Genomic DNA, 22,413 nt, shown 5'->3' with positions numbered 1-22,413 from the left:
AAATAATAGAAAAAGAGTTCCTTCATAATGAATTTTATGTGAGGTTAGCATATTCAAGATAGTTAATAAACCTGATATGACATCAGGGTAATATACTAAGCTTAATTAATTTAATACATGTATTAATTAATGTAATACATTTTTAATATGAATGGCTTTTTGTGGAAATATACTAATTACATTTTTCTGTTTATCAATTTAAAATAATCATAAATAATTAGAATATGGGCAGAAATTTCAGACACCTTGATAATTTACTCAGTAGTCAGACTAGTGCATCCAAAATAATTTTTTTATTTTCACTTATTCGTGTATTCACAAATTCAAATCTACAAATTCTGTACACACACACACACACACACACACACACACACACATACTACCAGAACAAGCACAAAATGCTAAGTATGAGAATAATTTTTTCTTAGAAAATACAGAAATATATGTAGGTTGTTGAAACTGGAAGAATGTTTATCTCAGAAGCACAGTTCAGGGACTGGAAAAATGTCTCTATGGTTAAGAACGGTGACTGCTCTTTCAGAGGTCACGATGTTGAGTCCCAGCACCTGCACAGTAGCTTACGACACTAACTCTTTTTTATAATGCTAGTTTCAGAGAATTTGAAGACCTCTTTTTGCCACCCTGAGCACAAGACACCCACAGGGTTCATGAATGCATCGTGACAAAACAGCTTTACACATACAATAATAAAAGTGAAGTAAAGTAAAATTTCAGTTATACCTTGCAGAATATTGAATTATAATAAAGGCAAGATAGAATCTTGGGCAGGCAACAGCCAAGATTAAGTCTGTAAAGGGGTGGGAAGGACAATGCTATTCCTGGAAACTCAGTCATGTTGCCAAAGGTGGCAAAGATGAAATAATGGAGATTTTGACATGGGCTTGGTGTGGTGATCAAAGGACATATGGCATGGTGGTGGCAGTTCAATAAAACTAATCAAGCAGCTTTCTAAATTAGAAGAGAAAGGATCCAAAGAGGAGATAGAAGAGAAAGCAAAGGGGGAGAAAGGAGTAGAGAGAGAAGGGAGGGAAGGTGATAGGGAAGAAGAGGGCAGGGTGAAATTGGGGAAAAGAGAGGAAGAAATAGAGAAATGGAGCAAGGGATGGAGAGGGATAAGTGTGTTGCTTTTAGTTAATCCAGTGTATGCATTAATATTCCTTAATATAAATGACTTTTGCAGAAATATGATGATTATCGTCTTCTAATTATCGTTTTTAAAAATAATCATACAATGTTTTGGTTATGGGAGAGGAAGAGAGAGAGGGAAGGAAGGAGAAAGAGAGATGAGCAGGAAAGCCCTGCTGTCCAGGGTCCTATATAATATTAGGAAAAGGAACAGCAAGATATGACAGATATTGTCAATATTTATAATGTGGAAGAGTGAAGTTGCCACTGACAGAAATTAAATCTATTAGATTAGGGGAATATGAAGATTATCTAGTGTATTTTGATAGTCATGTATGCAATTCCCTGAACTTATCTAATAGGGGAAATCAAATTTAATGAAAATCTATGGAGAAAACACACATACACACACACACAAATACACCTCTGTAATACTATCATTGTAATGTATGTAATAATATCATGTCATTTGAATTATTCTGATGACATTTTAGTTCAAATGCAGATTGAGTCCTTGTCTGAATTATTTCAGCACTCACTTTGTGGTGTGTTTGGGTCATAATGGGCAGTAAGCTTGGGAGGGAACAGCTGTTACTGAAGCAGTGGTCTGAGAACTGTGTAATATATGCAGCCATGTTGGGAGCAGGAGCTTCGTTGTTTATTATAAAACCAAAGTCTTAAAAAAACAAAGTAGGTACTTCATGACAGACCCTATGCCCAGGAATTTTTGGCTAACACAGAACAGACTCCATGTGTTTTTAACTTTTTAATGTGTGTGTATTGTTCTGCTATTTTTGTCTGTTTTCTTCCTCTTTTAATTTTTTTTTTACTATTTCCTTTTTTGTTTCCTTTTTTGAGAAAGAAAGAACAAGAAGTTAGGTGGTTAAGGGAAGGCGAGCGATGTGGGGGGAGTTGAGATTGAGAAAGAACATGATCCAAACTGATTATATGAAAAAACTAAGTAAAATATTTAATAAATCTATACATTCACATAAAGATAATAAGTAAAAGTAAAACAAGATGCAGAGTTGCTTATGGCCCTCTTTTTTTATGAAGCACCTGGGGCGAAACTGCAAGGATTTCTTCATGCAGTAGTGCTATTTTTGCTAAAATCGAATTTTCTGAATATAAGGGCTTTATTTGGCTTACTCTCTCCAAGAGGAAATAGAAATAAGCAGCCAGAAAATTAAGATTACAATTGCACCACAACCTAAAACCACTTATCCCTTCGCAATGAGACACACGCATGTCATATTTCCCATGAAGTTGGCACTTGTTCTGGAAGTGACAGTGGAAAGTAGAGTTTAAACAATCACATTTGTTTTTGTCACCATTCAGTTTGTTTAAGTGGAGATCAGAGAGCCTTTACAAGGGCAGAACAAAGCCTCCACAGCTGCGTGTTGAACTGCACTTTCCTAAGAATTGAGTCCTGGCGTGGTTTCCAGTAGATCCGACATGCATGCGGAAGACCCGGCAGTTGTGCATTCTTGCGATTTCTTTTTTATATGCACCTGTCTATATAAAGAGCAATAAGTCATATCCCCTGCATTATCATAATTGACTATATAGTAGACTATTTTAGTATAGAAGATTATTTTTAATCCAGCCCTGGTGACCAGGTCTGTAATTCTTACTAGACAAAAATTATTCAAATTCAAGTCCTCTGTGGTCTAAAGTGTGAGTTCAAGGCCAGCCTGCACAACTTTATGAAACAGTAGATCAAAAAAAAATTAGAACTTAAAGAATCTCAAGATAAATAGTGGAAGAGGCTTTGCCTAGCATATTTGAGGCCCTTGGTATAAACCCTATTAGAAAGAAAAAGAATTAATACCCAATTTTGATTTTTAACAATAACTTTTATCTTATTATGTACTACAGTTATATTATAAAATATGCCATCTTATCTCATAATTTTCAAAATATTTACTGCTTATAATGATCTTTTCAGTGTTAAGGAGATCCAACTCAGGCCTTGCTAAAGGCTAAAAATCACTGTCACCAAGTCACATCACCAGACAGATGTGTTTATGCATACCCCACAACTAATAATATTACTAAAGGAACATATTTAGTGAACATACATGCTTTATATTTGAAAGCAATGACAATATATATATATATAATATATAGGCTTATCCATCTATATAAATCTAAAAATATATACAAGTGTCACTGTACACAAGCCCACGTGCATATATGCTTATATAAACACATTAACCTATATATGAATCACTTTCAATTTTAGAATATTTCTGTTCCTCTAATACATTCAGTAAACTAATGCTTTAATATCCAAAGTTCTTATTTTCTGTTATATAAATTACCATTTTTAGATAGGTTCATGTCAATAATACCAAATAAATTATATTTTTAAGCATTAATTTTTAATATTTTACATTTTTCTTGTTTTATTTTTATTGCATCTTAATTAATTATGATTGCAGCACATTTCCTCTACCAGTCCCTCCTCCAAATCCTCCCTCATAAATAATTTAAATGATTGACGTGATATTTCAAAACATTGGTTCTTCTTTGCGTTTATAATGCTACATTGATTTTCCCTGGTATACAATTAACATTTTCCCATTCATTTGGTGAAATATTGCCCCTCTGATACTTTTAAGTGTGAATCCGAGCACCATCTGGAGTTCAGCTGGGAGACAGGGCTGTGATAGCATTGCAAATGACTTTCCTATGTGTACGACAAGCAAAACAAAGCAAAGTGGTGAGCAATCAGGTAACGCTAAATATAGATGAAAACGGTGAGAACAGCTTCTTTTTACTTTAACTATGATTAGATAGCAAAGCCAAGGTAATTATGCCCAAATGTCAGATTGCTGAACAGTGGTAGCAATTCTTAGCTAACTGTGTTTTCCGTGGTTTCTTACAGACTTTCGTGGTCTTAAACAGAAACAGAGTAATCTTCAGGTTCAATGCCATTTCCATCTTCTGCACGCTGTCTCCACTCAGCTCTCTCAGAAGAGTAGCTATCAAGGTGTTGGTGAATCCATATCCTCCTAAAGGTGATTGGCTGTGTTCAAAACACTAATAAGTCCGGATGTTCTCTTAGTCAACAAGGCTTTGCCTTCAGTACGATAATAATTCCAGATGTTCTGCTCTTCAACCTCTGCTGAAGAACTCTTTTTCCCATTGGTACTTTATATCATCATACTGAATATTAATTTTTCTGGGTTAGTTTTTAAAAACACATGGAAAATAGAACTTAATAAAATAGTAATAATAGTTAACAATAATTAATAGTTAATTCTTATTTTCCAATACAAATAACATGGATTTTCAATATTTACAAGAGGACTTTATCCCTTGTCCTTGTATCTATAAATACAACTTATAATAATAGGTCTTTTCTAATGCAATTTATTATCTATTTTTCCTTGACCTTGCCTTACCCTTTTTCGCCTGCTGATTTTAATTAGTGTCCTCACTGACAGCTTCTATTTGTCGATGACTAATCCACCAGAATGGACATTGGCCCTACAGTAAGTTGTTTATTTTTATTATATACATAAAATAGTCTATAGTTATGATTTTCAGAATTTTAAATGTATTGTATTTTACTAAGATATAAAATGCATGATGGATTGAAACATAATACGGTTTAACTTGCTAAAAATTTAATTTTTTTAAAAAAATTATGGAGACAAGAGGTTTGTTTTGCTCACAGCTTTGAAGGTTCAAGAATACAGCACCTTTGCTCTTAGGTTTCAGTTCTAGTGAGGTTATAATATGACCCATGAAAAGAACAGGAATTCTTTTCAAAGCAGCAATTCATATCTTGATACCATAAGCCAATGAAATTCATGAAGCCAACTTTAGGTTTTCTATGACTCTCTTGTAAGCCCTGTGGAAATGGGTGGGCAGGTACCTCAGTGACACCAGGACCTCCAAAAAGGCCCTGCATCTTAAAGATTCCATTAAGTCTTACATCACCACAGAGGGAACAAGTTCCCAATATGTAGACCCTGGCAGAACAATCCACAACTTAATATTTCTATCTTTTATTTACTCATATATTTGTGCGAAATACTGATATGAGCACCATGACTGCATTTTCTAAATAAAAACAAACATAAGTATATGTCAATTTGAGGGTTTTTTTCCACCCTTACATTATTCTTAGTTTTTGTTTTGTTTTTGATTTTTAGAATCAGGGTTTCTCTGTAGATTTGGAGCTTGTCCTGGAACTGCAAATTATTCTTAGTTTTTGTTGGTGTTGTTTTGATTCATAATTGCTATGTAGCTCTTACTTGCCTTTACGCAGAGCCTCCTGGCTCAAACTCTTGAGTGCTGACACTCTGAGTGCTTATTATTAGTTTAAATATCTACAGCTCTAAATGGATTGAAGGTTTAATAATATTAATATATATTATACATATATATTATATATCTATCTATACATACCATGGTATCATACACGTGGGGTCTCACCTCATGCTTGATTTCTCTCTTCTTCAAGTTTTTATTTATTTTTATTTATTAATAAATCATCAGTTTTATACTTTTCATTGTCCTTGGAAATCTAAAGAGTCTAGTTTTCAGTATATAAATGGGAAAGTGCATTAATTCTTTTTTTTTTAGAAAGTAAGCTTCTTGACAATAATTTCGAACTTTAACTCTATTCAAAACAATTCTGTGTGTATGTCTGTGTGTGTCCTTGAATATATTTGTATTAAATTTGGATTTAAGTCCTATGATAATTAATTATGCTAAAGTCTCTATTTGTAGTATATTTGATATTTTCATAATTTACCTAGGTACTACATAAAGAGTATATATAACCTCTGAGTTGGGACTGTTGGGAAGAAGCTTCATTGGGAAGAAGTGATCAAATTCATTAAGCAATTCTATCACACAGGCATCACTGATGGCCTCTCTACAGCTCTCTGCTAAGGTTCAAAGGGAACAGGATCTTTGGTCCTTGTCTGATTGACTGTTCCTACCTTACCAACAGACAGAATTTTACTTTCCAGACAACTTGTTTTCCATAGTAGGTGGCTGTCGTAGACAGTTTTTGAGCTGACAGTATACTATTCTCAAGAGTTAATATTTGTGTGATTTTTTTTTTCCTACAGGAATACTCTGCTTGGGATTTACACATTTGAAATCCTTGTAAAAGTCATTGCAGGAGGTGTCTGGGCAGGGTCGTTTTCCTTCCTTGGGAATCTATGGAACTGGCTCGATTTCAGTGTGACCTTGTTTGAGTGAGTAGTGTTTTACACTGCAAATGTTTTAATGGTTTCAGTTCATGGTGTCCTCAAACAAATGTTTCTGAGTGTCCCTTACAAGTGAAAGGAGTGGGTAGTTTGCTGTCCTGTAGAAAAGGGGTACTACAAGAACACATTGTGAGTGGTTTTTAATTTTGTTGTTGAGTTCAGGACACACTTGTGTAATTTAGGAAGTTTCTATTCACTTGAGGCTCAGTATTGAAACAGTTCCTTTAGCCCCATGGTTTGAGACCAGTAAATGTGCGAAATATCTGAATAAAGTGTTTAAGCACTCACAGATCGTGAGTGTTATATATCATGTCAATTTTTATCTAACTTTTCATTGTTTGTATTGACTGTATTCTCTTTTATGGATATGAAAATGGTCAACAGAGTAAAATTTATTTTAAAATTTTGAAACAGACCACTTCTTCCAAAAAACAATTTTTATAAAAAAGAAAAAACAGTGTCTACCATACTGTAAAAATGAAATGTAATGACTGCTATCTTTATACTCATTGTCATTACTATTCCCATTATCATTTCTGTTGTGTTTGCTGCCAGCTAAAACTCATCTAACCTTGGTAACAGACAGCCTGTCCTGTTTGAGTGTACACAGCTATGACATTTGAATATATCATTCCATGAAATTCCCACAAAGTCCTCTGACTAAGGAAATACCCCCCACTTTAAAACTGAGGTAATTGTGGCACAAAATATTAGCCGTATTTCCTGTCACACAGCCAGTAATCAGTGGGTGTCATTTCCACCCAGGCATTCTGGCTGCAGAGTAGATTCTCTTTCACAGTATACATTCTACCTTTTGCTATTATTCCTGCTAATCATCATCAGGAGTTTAAATACTGAAGATGAATTGCATTCTTGTATATGTAGATGTGTGTGTGTGTGTATAATATATTTATATATAATGTGTGTATATTATATACATATTTGCTTGTTTGTTCAAGACAGGGTTTCTCTGTAGGTTTTGGAGCCTGTCTTGGAACTAGCTCTTATAGACCCGGCTGGCCTCGAACTCACAAGAGATTCGCCTGCCTCTTCCTCCCGAGTGCTGTGATTAAAGGTGTGTGCCACCACCGCCCGGTTCAGCATTCCTATATTTAAAACTAGCTAGTAGGTTTTATTTTCATTCTCATGTTTTGTAATAAGATAACATTATTTTTTGTTTCGTTTTTATTGAGCTATATATGTTTTCTGTTCCCTTCCTTCCTCCCCACTTCTACCCTCTCCCATGATTTTATAGATGTGTTATAGAATGTTGTTCACATGAAATTTGGCACAGAGTAAAAGAGTTACAATCTCAAAGCTTGAATCAGTGAACTAATACCACATAGTGGCTGCCTTTTTCAGCCACAATTGTTGTCTTCCAATCAACAATTTCTAGAATGGAAAAGTGGGAGCATAGTCAATTCTTGGAAATATAGTTTTTCTTGCACCTGATTTCAAAGACCATAGATCGATGACTTCTAAGTAAGTTCAATTACTCCCACAGGCTTATCACAAGATTTTCGCCTCTCAACTTTCTTGTAATGCTTAAAGCTATAAGAACCTTGCGAATTTTGAAGATTATTCCTTTGCACCAAGGTAAGAAATGCTATTGGATTTATTTTCTTCATTGTGATTTTTTTTGTGCATCTGTGGATCCATTTGAACTGTCTTGTTATTACTCAGAAAGTATGTGAATTTGAACATTATTTCCACCTTGAAAACTATCCTAAGCCATGTAAATCTTAAATCTGCTTGTCAACCAGGAAAGGGAGGAAAAGCAATATACGTAACTGTTGTTTATGTGGTGGGGCTTTCAATACTTGCGATGCAAAATAAAAATTGTGATTATATGTTTGGTTATCTTTACATATTGTAAAATAACTTATAAAGGTTTCTTAAATCCCAAGGAAAGCAGAGATTCTAAAATAATACTTTTGACTCCTTATTTTCTTCGTTTCAAAAAACTAGTTGAAATGAGTAAACATAGACTAATGTGGTTATCAGCAATACTATGTAAGAAACATAGTCGAACAAATTTATGACATAAGTTAAAGAAAGACTAGAGGCAATTACAGCGAATTCAGAAGGTGAAAGGTTTCAATTTCAGCAGCTTGCCAGAAAATCCTGTTCACCTTCGTAGTCTGGTCAAAGTGAATACAGACATTTTTTTTTTTAAATTCCAATCTTAGTTGCTGGGTTTAATTCTCATGTCACGCAACATATAGCACACAATAAATATAGCTATATCTTCTATCTATATGGTTTACAGAATAAATATAATAAATACAAGTTAGAAAGGACACAACAGAGCTTAAGAGGTTTTAAAATAGGCTGAGAAAATGTATATAGAGTGTGTATTGATAGCATGATGGACCTAAACCAGATGTAGGGTAGAAGCAGCTGTTGAGGCCATAGGAAGGGTCAAGGTTGAGAGGGAAGATGCAGAATTAAGTTCTGCTGTGAGATAAAAGGACAGAATTCAGGTCAGATTTGAAACTGCAGATTCGGGTTTAGCAGTTGAGCCTGGAGACAGGAAGATGCTAAGTAGTTCTGCCCTGGTGAGAACAAAACAACTTTAACTTCCTTTGTCCCCTGAGAATAATAAGAACATTAAATGGCAGCATTTTCTTCTTCATGAGAGGTATTTTTAAGAAATATGAACAAGTTTTAGTCATTTCAAGATAGACATGTCTCTTCCTTGCCCAAGGAAAGCAGAGTAGGGCACCTGCCAGCAGTATATACTATGTGAACAGATAGGACAAGACAGGAGGAGAAGTGCACCGCTCAGAAGAAAGCAATTTCATCTGTGCATTAAATAGAAATAAGAAAAAAAGAGCATATGGGGTATTTTATTCAATTCTAATGTTTTTAGTCCTTAAAAATTGTTATACTTTTAGTGTTTCATGATCATCCTTGACCACTGCTCCTTCCCTTCAGCTCACTCTAGAACCCCATTCTGTCTCCAACCCAGTGCCCCAACATATTCTGTGTTGTTAATTCACCCTTGAATCTAAATGTGCTGCGCTCAAATGCTTGAGTGTGTGATGATTCAGTGGGGCATGGCACGGCTGTTGCCCCTCTTGGCTGCTGCACACATCAACTCACAGAAGCCCTGCTTACGGCACAAGACATCTATCGACTGGACCCGTCTTCTGATTCTGAGAATTTCAACAGAAGAAAAGCCTACATTTTCAGACAGAAAATGAAAATCAGAGAAAACTGACATATATGTACATTTCTAAGAATAATGATATGAATTATAAGATACTGGATGAATGCTGAGTGGTCATATAAGTAAAATGTGCTATTATCAGTGCAGAAAACAAAGGCACAGTATGAGGGAACACTAAAGAGGTTCTGTTTCAGTTCATAATGTGGTGTATTAGCAAAGTTTAGAAAACTACATTCCGTGTTCTGCATGATTGGTGACCCTCAAAAAGACAGAGCAAATGTTAGATACAGGCTTTCCTAAAACGTTAGAATGTTTTTCTTTGAGTTGTTAACAAAAGGCAGCCTTTAGAAACAGGAAAGTAGTTTTACTAGATAATTCAGACACAATACTTAAAATCAAAGATGATTTGTCTTGCTTTTCTGTATGAACAGTCTGGACAATGACAGGACATAGCTCAAACAGCCATATACTTTAAATATTATGTCTGCATTATCTCATTCAGTAGCATAACTACCAATGCCACAGGACCCTCTAGCTATTTCTTTGACTCCCAATATTTGTTAGTCTCAGGCAATAGGAAGTAGAATGAAGGAAAAATCTATTGATTTCAAAGAGACAGATATTTGCCATGAAGTTTGCTGTAACTGCATGGTTGGAAATATGTTCTCTTTTAGATTAAAAAACTTGTTTCTTTCCTTGCAGGCCTGCGGTCAATTGTGGAAACACTGACCCAGTGTTTGAAGAAATTATTTGGTGCTATTGTCCTAACTCTGTTTTCTCTGGCTGTATTTTCTCTACTTGGGATGGGTCTCTTCATGGGTAATCTGAAGCACAAATGTCTGCGTTGGCCGCAAGAAAATGAAAATGAAACCCTGTCCAACAGAACTGGAAGCCAGTATTATACTCCAGGTGAGAGTGGCTCCATCGAACAATGGAGAAATCTTTAGAGAAATGGACGCTCCATTTCTGGGAAAATTATAAATGTTATAATTATACTCAAGGACTGACTGATTTGAATCTGTTTTTCTTTCTTTTTTTTGTAACCAAAATTACAAATTTTTCAATGTGAAGACAGTTAACCAGGAGAACCTAAATTTTGTAAGCCATGCAAATTATTTTAAATTCATTCGAGCATTTAAATTAAAGATTTTTTATTGAAGTATAAATTTTAGTTTGTCTGTTATAATGTTTGTGATTAATATGAATGTCAGAATATCACTCTAATATGTAAATTCTATGATTAATTAGATTTCAGTTACTAGTGTACTTTAAAATATTTTAATTTGATTTTTAAAGTAAGAAAATGTTTTAAACATAATAAATAGCAATAGGATTTCTTAGCTTTTGGACATCAATAAATGCATGTATGTTCATCATGACTTTTTCAGTAATAGCTGTGCTATCATCAGCAACAGAATAGGAAAGGAGAAGAATGAAATTATGTTCCAGAGTTGTATCACTCCCAGGCAGGGAAACTGGGATTCTAGCTAGGCAAAGACTAGCTGGAAAATACAAACCTTTTCACCAGGTAGTAAGCTTACATTGGACTCTCCTCTCGTATTAGGCCTCCGTTGACAGTAGTTAGGAAATGTGCCTGTCTGTTTCTATTAAAAATAGTCTTATGTAGCTCTTCTACATTAATTTCATTTATATTTTATGCTTTATAAACACTAGGAGAAGTCATAACAGTTGAGGTCCTTGGCCAACTGCGTAGTATGATTGTGCTGTAAAAGAGAATTGTACATGCATGAACATGTTAAATGCTTATCCAGTACTAAGTCTAGTGCTGAAATTAAGGGGGTGCACGTTAAATCCTGTTCCTAAGTGAATCACCCACTGGGTTTTTCCAATGTAATAGCTACAATATGCTGAATAGTTAAAGTAAACAATTATTGCTTCTTTATTGGTATTGAAAAAGATAAACAAGCAAATAAAGCAAAACTGTGTTTCTTTAGATCTTTATTAAAACACAATATTGTAATTTTAAAAGTCTTTCTTAATGCATACTACAATAAAGCCTGTCGGTCTCTTCCATTTCATCAATGACATATTAAGAGTTACAGGAAATACTATATTTGAGAAATATTAGGATATGGCAGAGGCACAATTCCTATGGAAATCCAGATGAGCTACATGCGACTGACTCAGGATTAAACCCAGACCCTCATTTTTTTTCTTATCTTTCAGAAAGAGCGAACTTCTACTATTTGGAAGGAGAGAGATATGCTCTCCTCTGCGGCAACAGGACAGACGCTGGGTAGGCACGAGTAAAGCTCTCCTCTAACATGTCACTGTCACGTGTGCATTGAATGATATATGATTTCCTACTATCCTCAGTTGACTGCATTTCCTTTTTTGTTGTCAACATTATGCCAATTTTCTTATTTGTTGTCAACATTATGACATTATGCCAAAGAGCTGTCTTATGTTGTTTGAGAAGTTTTCAACAAAATTCTGTAGATTACTTATCTTGGAAACAACAGAAACGCATTCCCCAGTCTGGCAGACCTAAATCTCAGGTATAATTTCCTGAAATTTCGCTGTCATGCTCTTTTGACTTTTAGAAGGTACCTTTCGGCTGACTCTTCATAGCTGAAGCAGGACAAAGTCTCTCAGATCGCCTCTGTAAAAGTAGTAGCCACACACAGGAGACTTCATTTTGACCCACTCTGTCATCAAGAGCCCCATCCCCTAAAGCCATCACCTTGGAAGGCACAATTCCACCATAACGACTTTGAACAAAAGCGGAAGTCTGTATTATGGAATACCATTAATTAAGAAAAGCAACAGGCACATGAGGAGAGTGATTTATTCTTGCCTAAGAAGCTAGGAAATTACATGGATGGAACTCCAGCGAAGGTCTGATTTATTATCAGTGAGCCCCAGCAGCAACAATTAGCAAAGGATAATATACAATAGGTCTTAAGTTGTGAAATTTTATATTTTTCTGTAATGTATTCATTTTTTTAATTTTAATTTTTTTCTTTAAAATTACATTTTACATTCCAACCACAGTCTTCTTGCCTCACCCCTTTTTCTGTCCCCTCTTCTCCCTCCCACCCTCCATCCTCTCCTCCCAATGGGTCAGGGCTTCCATGGCGTTAACAAAGTCTGGCACATTAAGTTGGGCAGGACCAAGCCCCTCCTCCCTTTATTAAAGTTGAGCATTGAGCACAGCATCCCAACATAGGTAATGGGCTCCAATAAGCTAGCTCATGTACCAGGGATAGATCCCGGTCCTATTGCCAGAGGCCTCTCAGATGACCTAAGTTTCATCACTGTCTCCCTCATACGGAGGGTCTAGTTCAGTCCCATGTTCAGGAACACAGCTGTCAGTCTAGAGTTCCTGAGTTTCCATGAACTAATTTAAACTGTCTCTGTAGATTTCTCCATCATGATCTTGACCTCCCGTGCTCAGATATTCCCTCCTCCCTCTCTTTGATTGGATTCCATGAGCTCAGCCTGTTGCTTGGCTGTGAATCTCTGTATCTAGTTCCATCACTTACTGGATGAAGGCCCTTTTACGATAGTTGGGTTATTCACCAATCTGATTGCAGGAGAAGGCCAGTTCTGGCACCCTCTCCACTATTGCTGGAGTCATTCTTGTGTGTTCCTGGGCATTTCCCTAGCGCTAGTTTTCTCCCTCACCCCATAGTGGCTCTGTCTATTAAGAGATCTCTTTCATTACTCTCCCACTCCATTCCTCTCACCTTCGTCCATCCTGGTCCTTCATGTTTTCACCTCCCATCTCCTCCTTTTACTGCCTCCCTTGCCTCCAGTTTACCTAAGAGATCTCATCTAATTCCCGTTTTGATCCATGTGTCCCTCCTAGGGTCTTCCTTGTTATCTAGCTTGTCTGAAATAGTAGATAGTAATCTGGTTGTTCTTTGCTTTACATCTAATATCCACTTCTGTGTGAGTACATAATGTGTTTGTCTTTTTTAATAAATTTATTGACTTATTTATTTTACATCCTTGCTGCAGTTTCTTCTTTTTCCTCTCCTCCCCGCCCTTCTCCCACCCCAGCCCTCATTTCCCACCTTCAAATCCACTCCCCCTCCTTTACTGTTCAGGAAAGGGCAGATCTCCCATCAGCAACAACAAAATGTGGCATATCAAGTTGCAATAAGACTAAGCACCTCCGCATGTCTTAAGGCTGGTCAAAGCCACCCAATATGAGCAGTAGGGCACCAAAGCCATTAAAAGAGTCAGAGACCTTCCCTGTTTCCACTGTTGGAGTCCCACAAGAGGACCAAGCGACAGAACTGCAACATAGTTACATAGAGAGTCTTCAACCAGCAACTGAAAAAAAAAAACAGATGCAGAGACCCACAGTCAAACATTAGGCTGAGCTCAGGGAATCCTGCGGAAGATGGAGAGAAAGATTGTAGGAGCCAGAAGGGTCCAGCACAACGCATTAAAACTCACAGAATAAACTAACCTAGCCTCATAGGGGCTCACAGAAACTGAACCAATAACCAGGAAGCCTGTATGGGGCTGACTTAGGCCCACTGCATATATGATTGTGAGCTTCTTAAGAAAAGAAACATTAATGATATGCTGTTATTTTAATTATTTTGTGTCTATATGCATTTTGCATTAATAAAATTACTTTCAATTATTAGTACATAAGTATTTAGCAAGGTAGCAAGGTTCATGCTAACACAAACTCCTTTTTCATTATGTATACATGGGGGCGGGTGCCATAACACATATGGAGATGGAGGACAACTCTTCAGGAGTTAATTCTCTCTTCCATCATGTGAGCACATAAACTTAGGTGACTTAACCCACTTAACCACCTCCCTGGCTGTGTCCCATAGATTATAATGGAGTAAATAAGAAAGTAACAAGCCACTGTCAGTCATATGGACTTGGGCATTGTCCTTGTTGCTTTGCTCTCAGTTGAGATGTGCCACCCATCCATAGGCTCCTTTCTTATTCTTTATTTCCCCTTACATTTGGGGACTTTACTAAAGCACTAAAAAAGAGAAAGCTCACCAGTACAGTTTATGTAACTTTGGGTGATTCGGAAGTTTTATCACTTAGCTTCCCTTCTATCCCCAAATCCAGCTTTGGTTCTTTCTCTTTAAAGCATCTTATTAAGGCATCCTCCACGCCAAATATAATCCATATGCTTTCTGAAGGCATCTGACTATGAACAGTAAGAACATAATGCTGTATTTCGTGGCAAGAAATACAAACCATATGGTGTTTCACCTCTAATACCATAGTCATCAGCATGGTAAGGTACCCCTACTTAGTAGATGACTGTAACAACAAGCGTGCCTTTGCTCTGACTCTTAGGACTAGCAGGCCTCGGTGCACACGTGTTTTGAAACCACTGGTTATTCCATTGTTTGTCTAAAGCAAACAACATTACCAGCCCCAAAATAGTGTCGGGGAGAAACTGCACAAGGCTATATAGAAGAAAATAGCATTTATCGAGCCAATACCATAAGGAACCGCATCACTCCAACCTTACAAAGATAAGTTTGAGAACTCCCTGAGAGGGAAGGGAATAAATATTTAATATGCTCTTTTCTACAAGTTCTAGCTTTGCTTCTCAATTATTAATGTGACAAATGTTTTCTCACCCTTAAATATGGGAACTGAGGGTCTTAGGTGAGATCGTTTGAAAATTAAGCCCTCAAATATTGTGGTTTATTTTTATCAGTGCTGTTTTCCAATATTTTTACTCCCACTATATTTTCTTTATTTATACTTTCTATAGTTCTACTTTCACCCTCCCCCTCTCTCTTTTACTATTATGGTGTTATTGCTTGGGCTTAAGGACTCAAAATTCTAAATAAATAGTTTACCACTGAGTCACACTTTCATCTTCTCCAGTTTGATTTTGAACAGCAAAATTATGAATAATAACACTATGTTATACTCTTGAAACTGGTAAGTATTCGTGCCAATCATTGTAGATATGTGAACTATGTTTATGTTAACCTAATTTAGCCATTCAATAATGTATAACCTTTAAAGCACAGATGTGATAAATATATACATTTTTGTCAATTAAATCAATCTTTAGAACTTTTTGAAAGTCATCTTGAGAGTACTTATAATTCCTGTTCAACACTTTTCATATGTATCAACTTGAAATAAAACTGATGTTTCATGTTTTCCGTAAAAAGACGATTGACCTTTGTGTATTGGATACCTCTCTGCTCTTGGGCAGAGGGTAGATAGTATTTATGACTGGTCCATTGCCTGAAAGTTGCTTGATCGCGAACATTTCTCCCCCATCCCCTTTTTTTCTTCTTTAGCCAGTGTCCTGAAGGCTACGTATGTGTAAAGGAGGGCACAAATCCTGACAAGGGCTACACGAGTTTTGACAATTTTGGTTGGGCCTTACTTGCTTTGTTTCGATTGATGACCCAGGATTATCCTGAATTGCTTTATCAACAGGTAAAAAGAGATAATCTGCGGGTAATGTAACTGCAGATGTTAAAGACAGCTTCTGCACCCTTGAAAAATATAGCCCCAAATGTAAGTCAAGTTGTTAGAAAGAAATTGTGACTACACACAGGGGAGAGGTGCTTGTTGGGGGATTCGTGTGAAGGAAACTTCAAGGGCAAAAGCAAAGAACAGAGCTGCTAAGTATGAAACTCCCCATCAACTCCTGTACCCTCTTCAGGTTTAGCCTTTGATAGTTCATATCTACAATGCTGCTCCAAGATCAAGGCACAGACCCTGGTTTACAAGGGTTTCACTGTAGGAAGAGGGCCCACTTGGTCGTGCCGGTCAACCAGAATCAAAATAACCACACTGGAACTATATTAATTAAAACACTGCTTGTCCCATTAGCTCTAGCTTCTTATTTGCTAACTCTTACATCTTAATTTAACCCATCTCCATTAATCTGTGCATTGCCACGAGGTCATGTACAGTATAATAGAGAATGGCTAGAGTCTCAGGTGAGGTTTCAATTACCATCCCTATCTACAGTGTCAAGAGTCAGCAGGTCTGATAGTGAGGGTCTATTGCAGATAGTCACTCATGCTTTGGTAAAACATGACAGTAGTTATGCTTGAAGAATAGAATTCCATAACAATTCACATATCTAATATACTTCTATTGTGTCTAAACTCTGATAAGTGTCTGTGTGTGCACATGTGGTCCTTAAAAATGAAAGGATACAGGCTGTAGAGATTTTCCACTAGATTAGAGAACTCCCTGGTCTTCCAAAGGACCTGAATTTGTTTCCCAGCACTGATATCAGGTGGCTCACAAACCCTATATTTCCAGCTTCAAAAAATTTGGTGTCCTCTTCTTTGTATGCACCTCCAAGCATGTAAAAAGCAAACATGCGCGCGCACACACACACACACACACACACACACACACACACACACACACACAGAGGGAGAAAGAGAAAGAGAGAGAGAGAGAGAGAAATGAAAACTAAAATAACTCTTTAAAAATTATTGAATAAATATATTTTAAGCATAGACAATGTTGATAATATATTCCTAAATGGAAATAAAGAATACCAAACATTTGCAAAATAGAATTGTATTCTGGGTTTTTTTTATTTGCTTGCTTGTTTTTTGTTATTTGTTATTTTGTTGTTGTTGCTAATTTTTTTAATTGAGATAAGGTCTCTCTCTCTCTGTGTGTGTGTGTAGCTGGCTGGCCTGGAGCTCTTTGTATAGATAGACTGGACTTGAGTTCATAAATATTTACCTGTCTTTGCCTCCCAGAAACTAGTATTAAGGGTGTGTGCATAAAGAAAGTTATTAAAATGTGACAAGTAACATATTTTTGTTGTGTAAACTGAGTTTCTAATGTCACTGTGGTAGTCTTTATAGCTTTATTTCCTACCATGTATGACAAGTGCCTGCTTCTCCCACAGCGCCCAGAGCATCTTATTTTTAAGTGTCTTGCTATTTTGCTAAATTACTCTTCCTGAAATTTATTTATTTTGGTTTTTGCACTTTTGTTCAAAGCCCACATATGTGATGCAGTGCCCTTTAAGATATCTACTGCATTTGATGATGAAATAAGACATTTCCTAAATGGCCTTTTCTAGTAGCTGTTTTCATGTATATTTTAAACTCCCCCCAAAATTGAAGGTTTTTTTCTGTCATGATTAAGAGTCAGATTCCCATGGGGAGTCAAAAGAGTCTGACACTTCACTTGAGGCAAGCCTTACCCTTTCGGAAGAGTGGATGGGAGGTGGGGTGAAGGGAAGGGTGGAGTGTGTGGAGGGGATGGAGTGGGAATGGGAAAGGGGATAGTTAGGGAAAATGAGAAAAGATTGTATTTAAAACGCTAAGAAAAAAGAAAAAAAAGAGTCAAATTCCCTTTGGGGCTGTTACCTCATCCATTGTATACCTTTAGCTCCCTTGTCGAAAATTAGGTGTTCATAAGTTTGTGGGTTAATATCTGGGTCTTCTATTCGATTCCATAGGTCGACTTCTCTGTTCTTATGCCAATACCAAGCTGTTTTCAATACTGTAGCTCTATAATAGAGTTTGAAGTCAGGGATGGTAATGCCTCCAGAAGTTCTTTTATTGTATAAGATTGTTTTGGCTATCCTGGGTTTTTTGTTTTGCCATATAAACTTGATTATTGTTCTCTCAAGGTCTGTGAAGAAGTTTGATGGGATTTTGATGGTGATTGCATTGAATCTATAGATTGCTTTTGGTAGAATTGCCATTTTTACTATGTTGATTCTCCCAATCCAAGAGCAGGGGAGGTCTTTCCATTTTCTGGTATCCTCCTCAATTTCTTTCTTCAAAGACTTAAAGTTTTTGTCAAATAGGTCTTTCACTTCCTTGGTTTTTCATCTTAAATGAAGGAAATATGGAACGATGAAGATAGATAATAATTCTCTTTTCTGTCTGTGTCCTGCCACTCCACAGATCCTGTATGCTTCTGGAAAGGTCTACATGATATTTTTTATTGTCATCAGTTTCTGGTTTGCCTTTTATATGGCAAGTTTGTTCTTGGGCACACTTGCTATGACCTATGAACAGGAAAAGCAGAGAGTTTCCGAGAAGTCCAGAGACATGGAACCCAATGTTCATCAGACCACGAAAGAACACGAGGAAGGAAATGAAGCAGCTGAGGTACAAGCTTGTCATTTTAAGACTCATAATATTAGAAGAACTTTCCAAAGTCTTAGAGTATTCGGCCTTGTGACATATGATTCTATCTCTGTACTTTTTTAGGACGAATGGAAATTCATCAAAATTGAGACAGAAAACAAAAGTTGTGAATTCTTCTATAGAAAGAAAAATAGGTAGCGGAAAGTAGGAGGCCAACAAATTGTCTAACACTAACTAGAAATTGTAGGAAGGCTAGCTGAGAGCTTCATTATTACAAAAATCACTTTTGAGTTCAAAGCAGCTGAAGACTAGACCCTCCATATATGTAGTGATCAGCACTGAACAGTCTCTGGGACATTCCCCTAAATGGGACTTGAATAACAGGAAGTAGAAATGTACCCAGTGACTTCATAGACTCTTGTTTCCATAACATGCATGCGATCGAACAAGAAGCAATTATAGACCGTATGAACAAAACATGTACAAAAAGAAGCTATTATCACTCATAAGTGACAGAAAATGACAAAAGCTTTCTGTCTCTACAAGTCCCAAGACTTCAGATTGAACTCATAGGGTCTGAAGGAAATGTTGACTGTGTAATTTGTTTTAAAATGGAATTTAAGAATCTCAAGAGCTTTCCACTACATCCCAATGTACCCAACAACTTAACAATACTTCTCTTATTCCTAGATGAAGTGTTCCATTAGCTCTGATTATGAAATATCTCTGATTATGAAAGAACATTGGTATTTCCCAGTTTCTTTTTTTACTTTGGTAAAATTTGGTTTAAAAAAAAAGTTTTTCTGGTTTTTATTAAAGCCATTTAGTTATGAAGAATTTCTTTTCTTGAAAAATCCTTGAACATTTCCAATGTAGAGTTTGCTAGCTAATGAAAATAAAATCCATTTTATAAGATCTCCTTTCTTTTTCCTTTGTATTTATACATAACAACATTCCAGAAGAGAAGTATTCAATAACTAAATGACCTTTCAAAATGGGTCAAGTTTCAGTTCTAAAGATGGGGTTGCAAAGAGATTTTCATACTGTAGGAATTTTGAGAATTTTGTTGACTAAAACCACAGTGATACAGTAAGATAAACATGGCCTTAACTTTAGCGACACAGTAGATGCATGCTATTCACCAACTCTATCAGTCTTGGGAAACATTGGCTTCTTCATCAATAAAATATGAATCATATGTATTACCTATTACACAGGTGGTATAACACCCAAAGGAAACACACACACACAGCCCTGTGTAAGGCTTTGATTTTTTTTTTAGACAGCAAACCATGTTATGAGAATAAATGTCAGTAACATCATTGTCAGTGTCATAGAGCATATAAAAGGCTGTTTTGATTTACCACAATCAGCGTTGCAAACTAATAACACTTGACCTTTGATTTTTGTTTCTCTGTTGACATAGAGTCTCACAGTGTATTTGACACTGGCCTAGAACTCAACCATGTAGCTAGCCCAAGATGGTCATAAAATCACCCTCCTTCCTAGGGTCCATAGGCATAGATCACCCCACTCAAATGGAACACATGACAAGTATAGGGAAAAAAATGCCTCACATTATCGGTAAACTAGTTCGTAAGGATAGAATGCTAGTTTTGTGAAATATAGCTCTTAATGGAAAAGACAAAGGTATGAAATAGTCTAATTTTGGAGGCCAATCAGAATGTCATAGCCCCATCTAGAGGCAGAGGTAGAACTCAGGTTCCGTTCTTCTGACCAGGTAGAAGTATATTCCACTGATGGGCCTCAGAGAAGCTCTAAATCCACCTTCCCATCTAGTATTTTAAATATCTTAGGGGCATTTGTGAAGCTGCACTTTCTAGTGTTACTGGGGGAGCTGGGGTGTAGTCCAAAGCCCTCTATGTCTGAGTAGTTCATCTTCAGTAACCTCTAATCTGCCGCACTCAGCTAGCTAGTTCATATGGCCCAGTGCCAAAGCAGTAGGACCCTAAAATGACAGAGTTTACATGGGTGATTCTCCTATACACCGTTAGCTGCTAGCACAACTTCGGGAAAAGAATGGAATATTTAAAAACCAGAGTAATGCAAGTTATTTGAAAAGTGTAGGGTACCTCTAAGCTGACATCCTTATGACATCTATCTAATTAATTAAAATGGTATTAACAGTTCTCTAAATATTGGGGATAAGCTTTGATAAGTGAAAGAGCAGAATTATATTTGCGTGAAACTCTTGGCCTAAAAGAAAGAAAAATCTATGAAACTGTCAGAAGCCAAGAGTTATTTCCAGGACAAAAAGAAATTTCACTTCTGTTGAATCTTGTCTCCTAGAAATTGTATGAGTCACAACATCAGTTTTATAAAACCTTGCAATGCAGGTAAAGTAGCTTCTTAAATATGTCTAGTTTGAGTAAAAACTAACCTGACATCTTAAACTTTAGTTTACATTCTAGTCCAATTATAAAGTGAGGGATGACGCTCTGTGGCTCTGCAGAGTCTCATTTGGATGAAGGTAGGCATGCGATGTGGTTGCTCTTAACGTCCTCTGCCTCTATTTGCTGTGAAACCTGGGGAGACATGATAGACACTGAGGTGAATGCAGTGATGTCTGTGATCTCTAGCTGCATCAGATGTACAATATCATAACTTGTCAAAGACTCTGCTTGGCAGAGTCAGCTATATCAGTAGACATGTGCAACAGGCGTTCCATGACGGTTTTAACAGTACTGTGTATGCACGTCAACATACCATCCCAGGAGATTTCTTTGGTTCTTCCTGCTGTTGTAAGATTGGGTAAAACTAAAGAAACCATGCCAATGCCTGGGACTTTAGAGTAGCTTTCTAATGCAAGAATTCCTTTATTAAAATTGTTGCAAATGTTGGCAAAAACCCAAGCAAGACACCAGTGGTCAGAGTTCCATCCCAGGGACCCACATGGCAAAAAAAGGAACTTACTCCAGAAAAGTAATGTCTTCTGACTTTCACATGTGTGCTGTGTCATGTATACACACACACACACTCACACACACAAACTCATACAATAAAGAAACCAAAACACACAGAAGATAACCATAGCAGAGAATATATTGAAGGTACATGAGACACTGGAAGAAATGATATCTTCATGGAGTTTGACAATTTCCACTCATTTACTGTTATATACACTCTATACAAACAACCCTTTGAGTTCAATCCACTACACTATATTCTTTAAGAGTTATTTAATCATATTCCCAAATAATTTTAATTGTATTGAGAAAATTGGCCAAGTTAGAAAATTAATATATCCTTGAGCAAGAGGATTATAGTTTTAGGGAAATAGTCTCATTATTTAGTAGAATATTTGAAAACTGGACATTCCATAATTATCCTGTAATCTTTATTAAATTATTTTTTATCTATAAATATGCTGGTAGCCTTTACGACTCTGCCCTATTTATTGTTCGGTTCAGAGTAGAAAATTTGATCGACTTTAAATTTTAGCATTTATTGTCCAACTAACTCTAAGTCATTCTAATATAGCCAGTGCCATAGGAAGTGGCTAGTGGAGGAACCCCGAAAGCAAGAAGCTATAGAAAGGTCAAATTTCCTATTCTCTAAGAGTCCCATTCTAATGGTGTGTGTGTAGGTGGGAGGAAGTAATTACTACAAAACCCGCTGAACTTCTTTCAGATGAAAACGACAGAAATAGAAATGAAGAAAAGATCACCAACTTCTGCGAGCACAGCGTTGGATATCCTGGAAGAGACTACCCTCGGACCGAAAGGAGGTAAACTGAAAAACTACCTGAACTCAGCTCAGTAATGAAGGAACTACT

General features: G+C 36.5%; 1 protein-coding gene across 2 annotated transcripts in view; it reads left to right on the top strand.

The window, feature by feature from the left end:
- Window positions 1–22,413, top strand: part of Scn7a (sodium voltage-gated channel alpha subunit 7) — a 78,763-nt gene that overhangs the window by 25,045 nt on the left and 31,305 nt on the right. For both annotated transcript variants that reach the window (XM_087900031.1, XM_087900032.1), the window contains exons 3-11: window positions 4,037–4,155; window positions 4,557–4,646; window positions 6,240–6,368; window positions 7,885–7,976; window positions 10,255–10,461; window positions 11,740–11,809; window positions 15,831–15,972; window positions 18,432–18,638; window positions 22,269–22,365. In XM_087900031.1, coding sequence (XP_087756157.1) covers window positions 4,037–4,155; window positions 4,557–4,646; window positions 6,240–6,368; window positions 7,885–7,976; window positions 10,255–10,461; window positions 11,740–11,809; window positions 15,831–15,972; window positions 18,432–18,638; window positions 22,269–22,365 — 1,153 coding nt within the window. The remainder of the gene's footprint in view (window positions 1–4,036; window positions 4,156–4,556; window positions 4,647–6,239; window positions 6,369–7,884; window positions 7,977–10,254; window positions 10,462–11,739; window positions 11,810–15,830; window positions 15,973–18,431; window positions 18,639–22,268; window positions 22,366–22,413) is intronic.

This window comes from Myodes glareolus, chromosome 21, assembly GCF_982192425.1.
Source record: "Myodes glareolus chromosome 21, mMyoGla1.1, whole genome shotgun sequence".
Taxonomy (NCBI): Eukaryota; Metazoa; Chordata; class Mammalia; order Rodentia; family Cricetidae; genus Myodes; species Myodes glareolus.
This window is presented reverse-complemented; position numbering and strand designations above follow the sequence as displayed.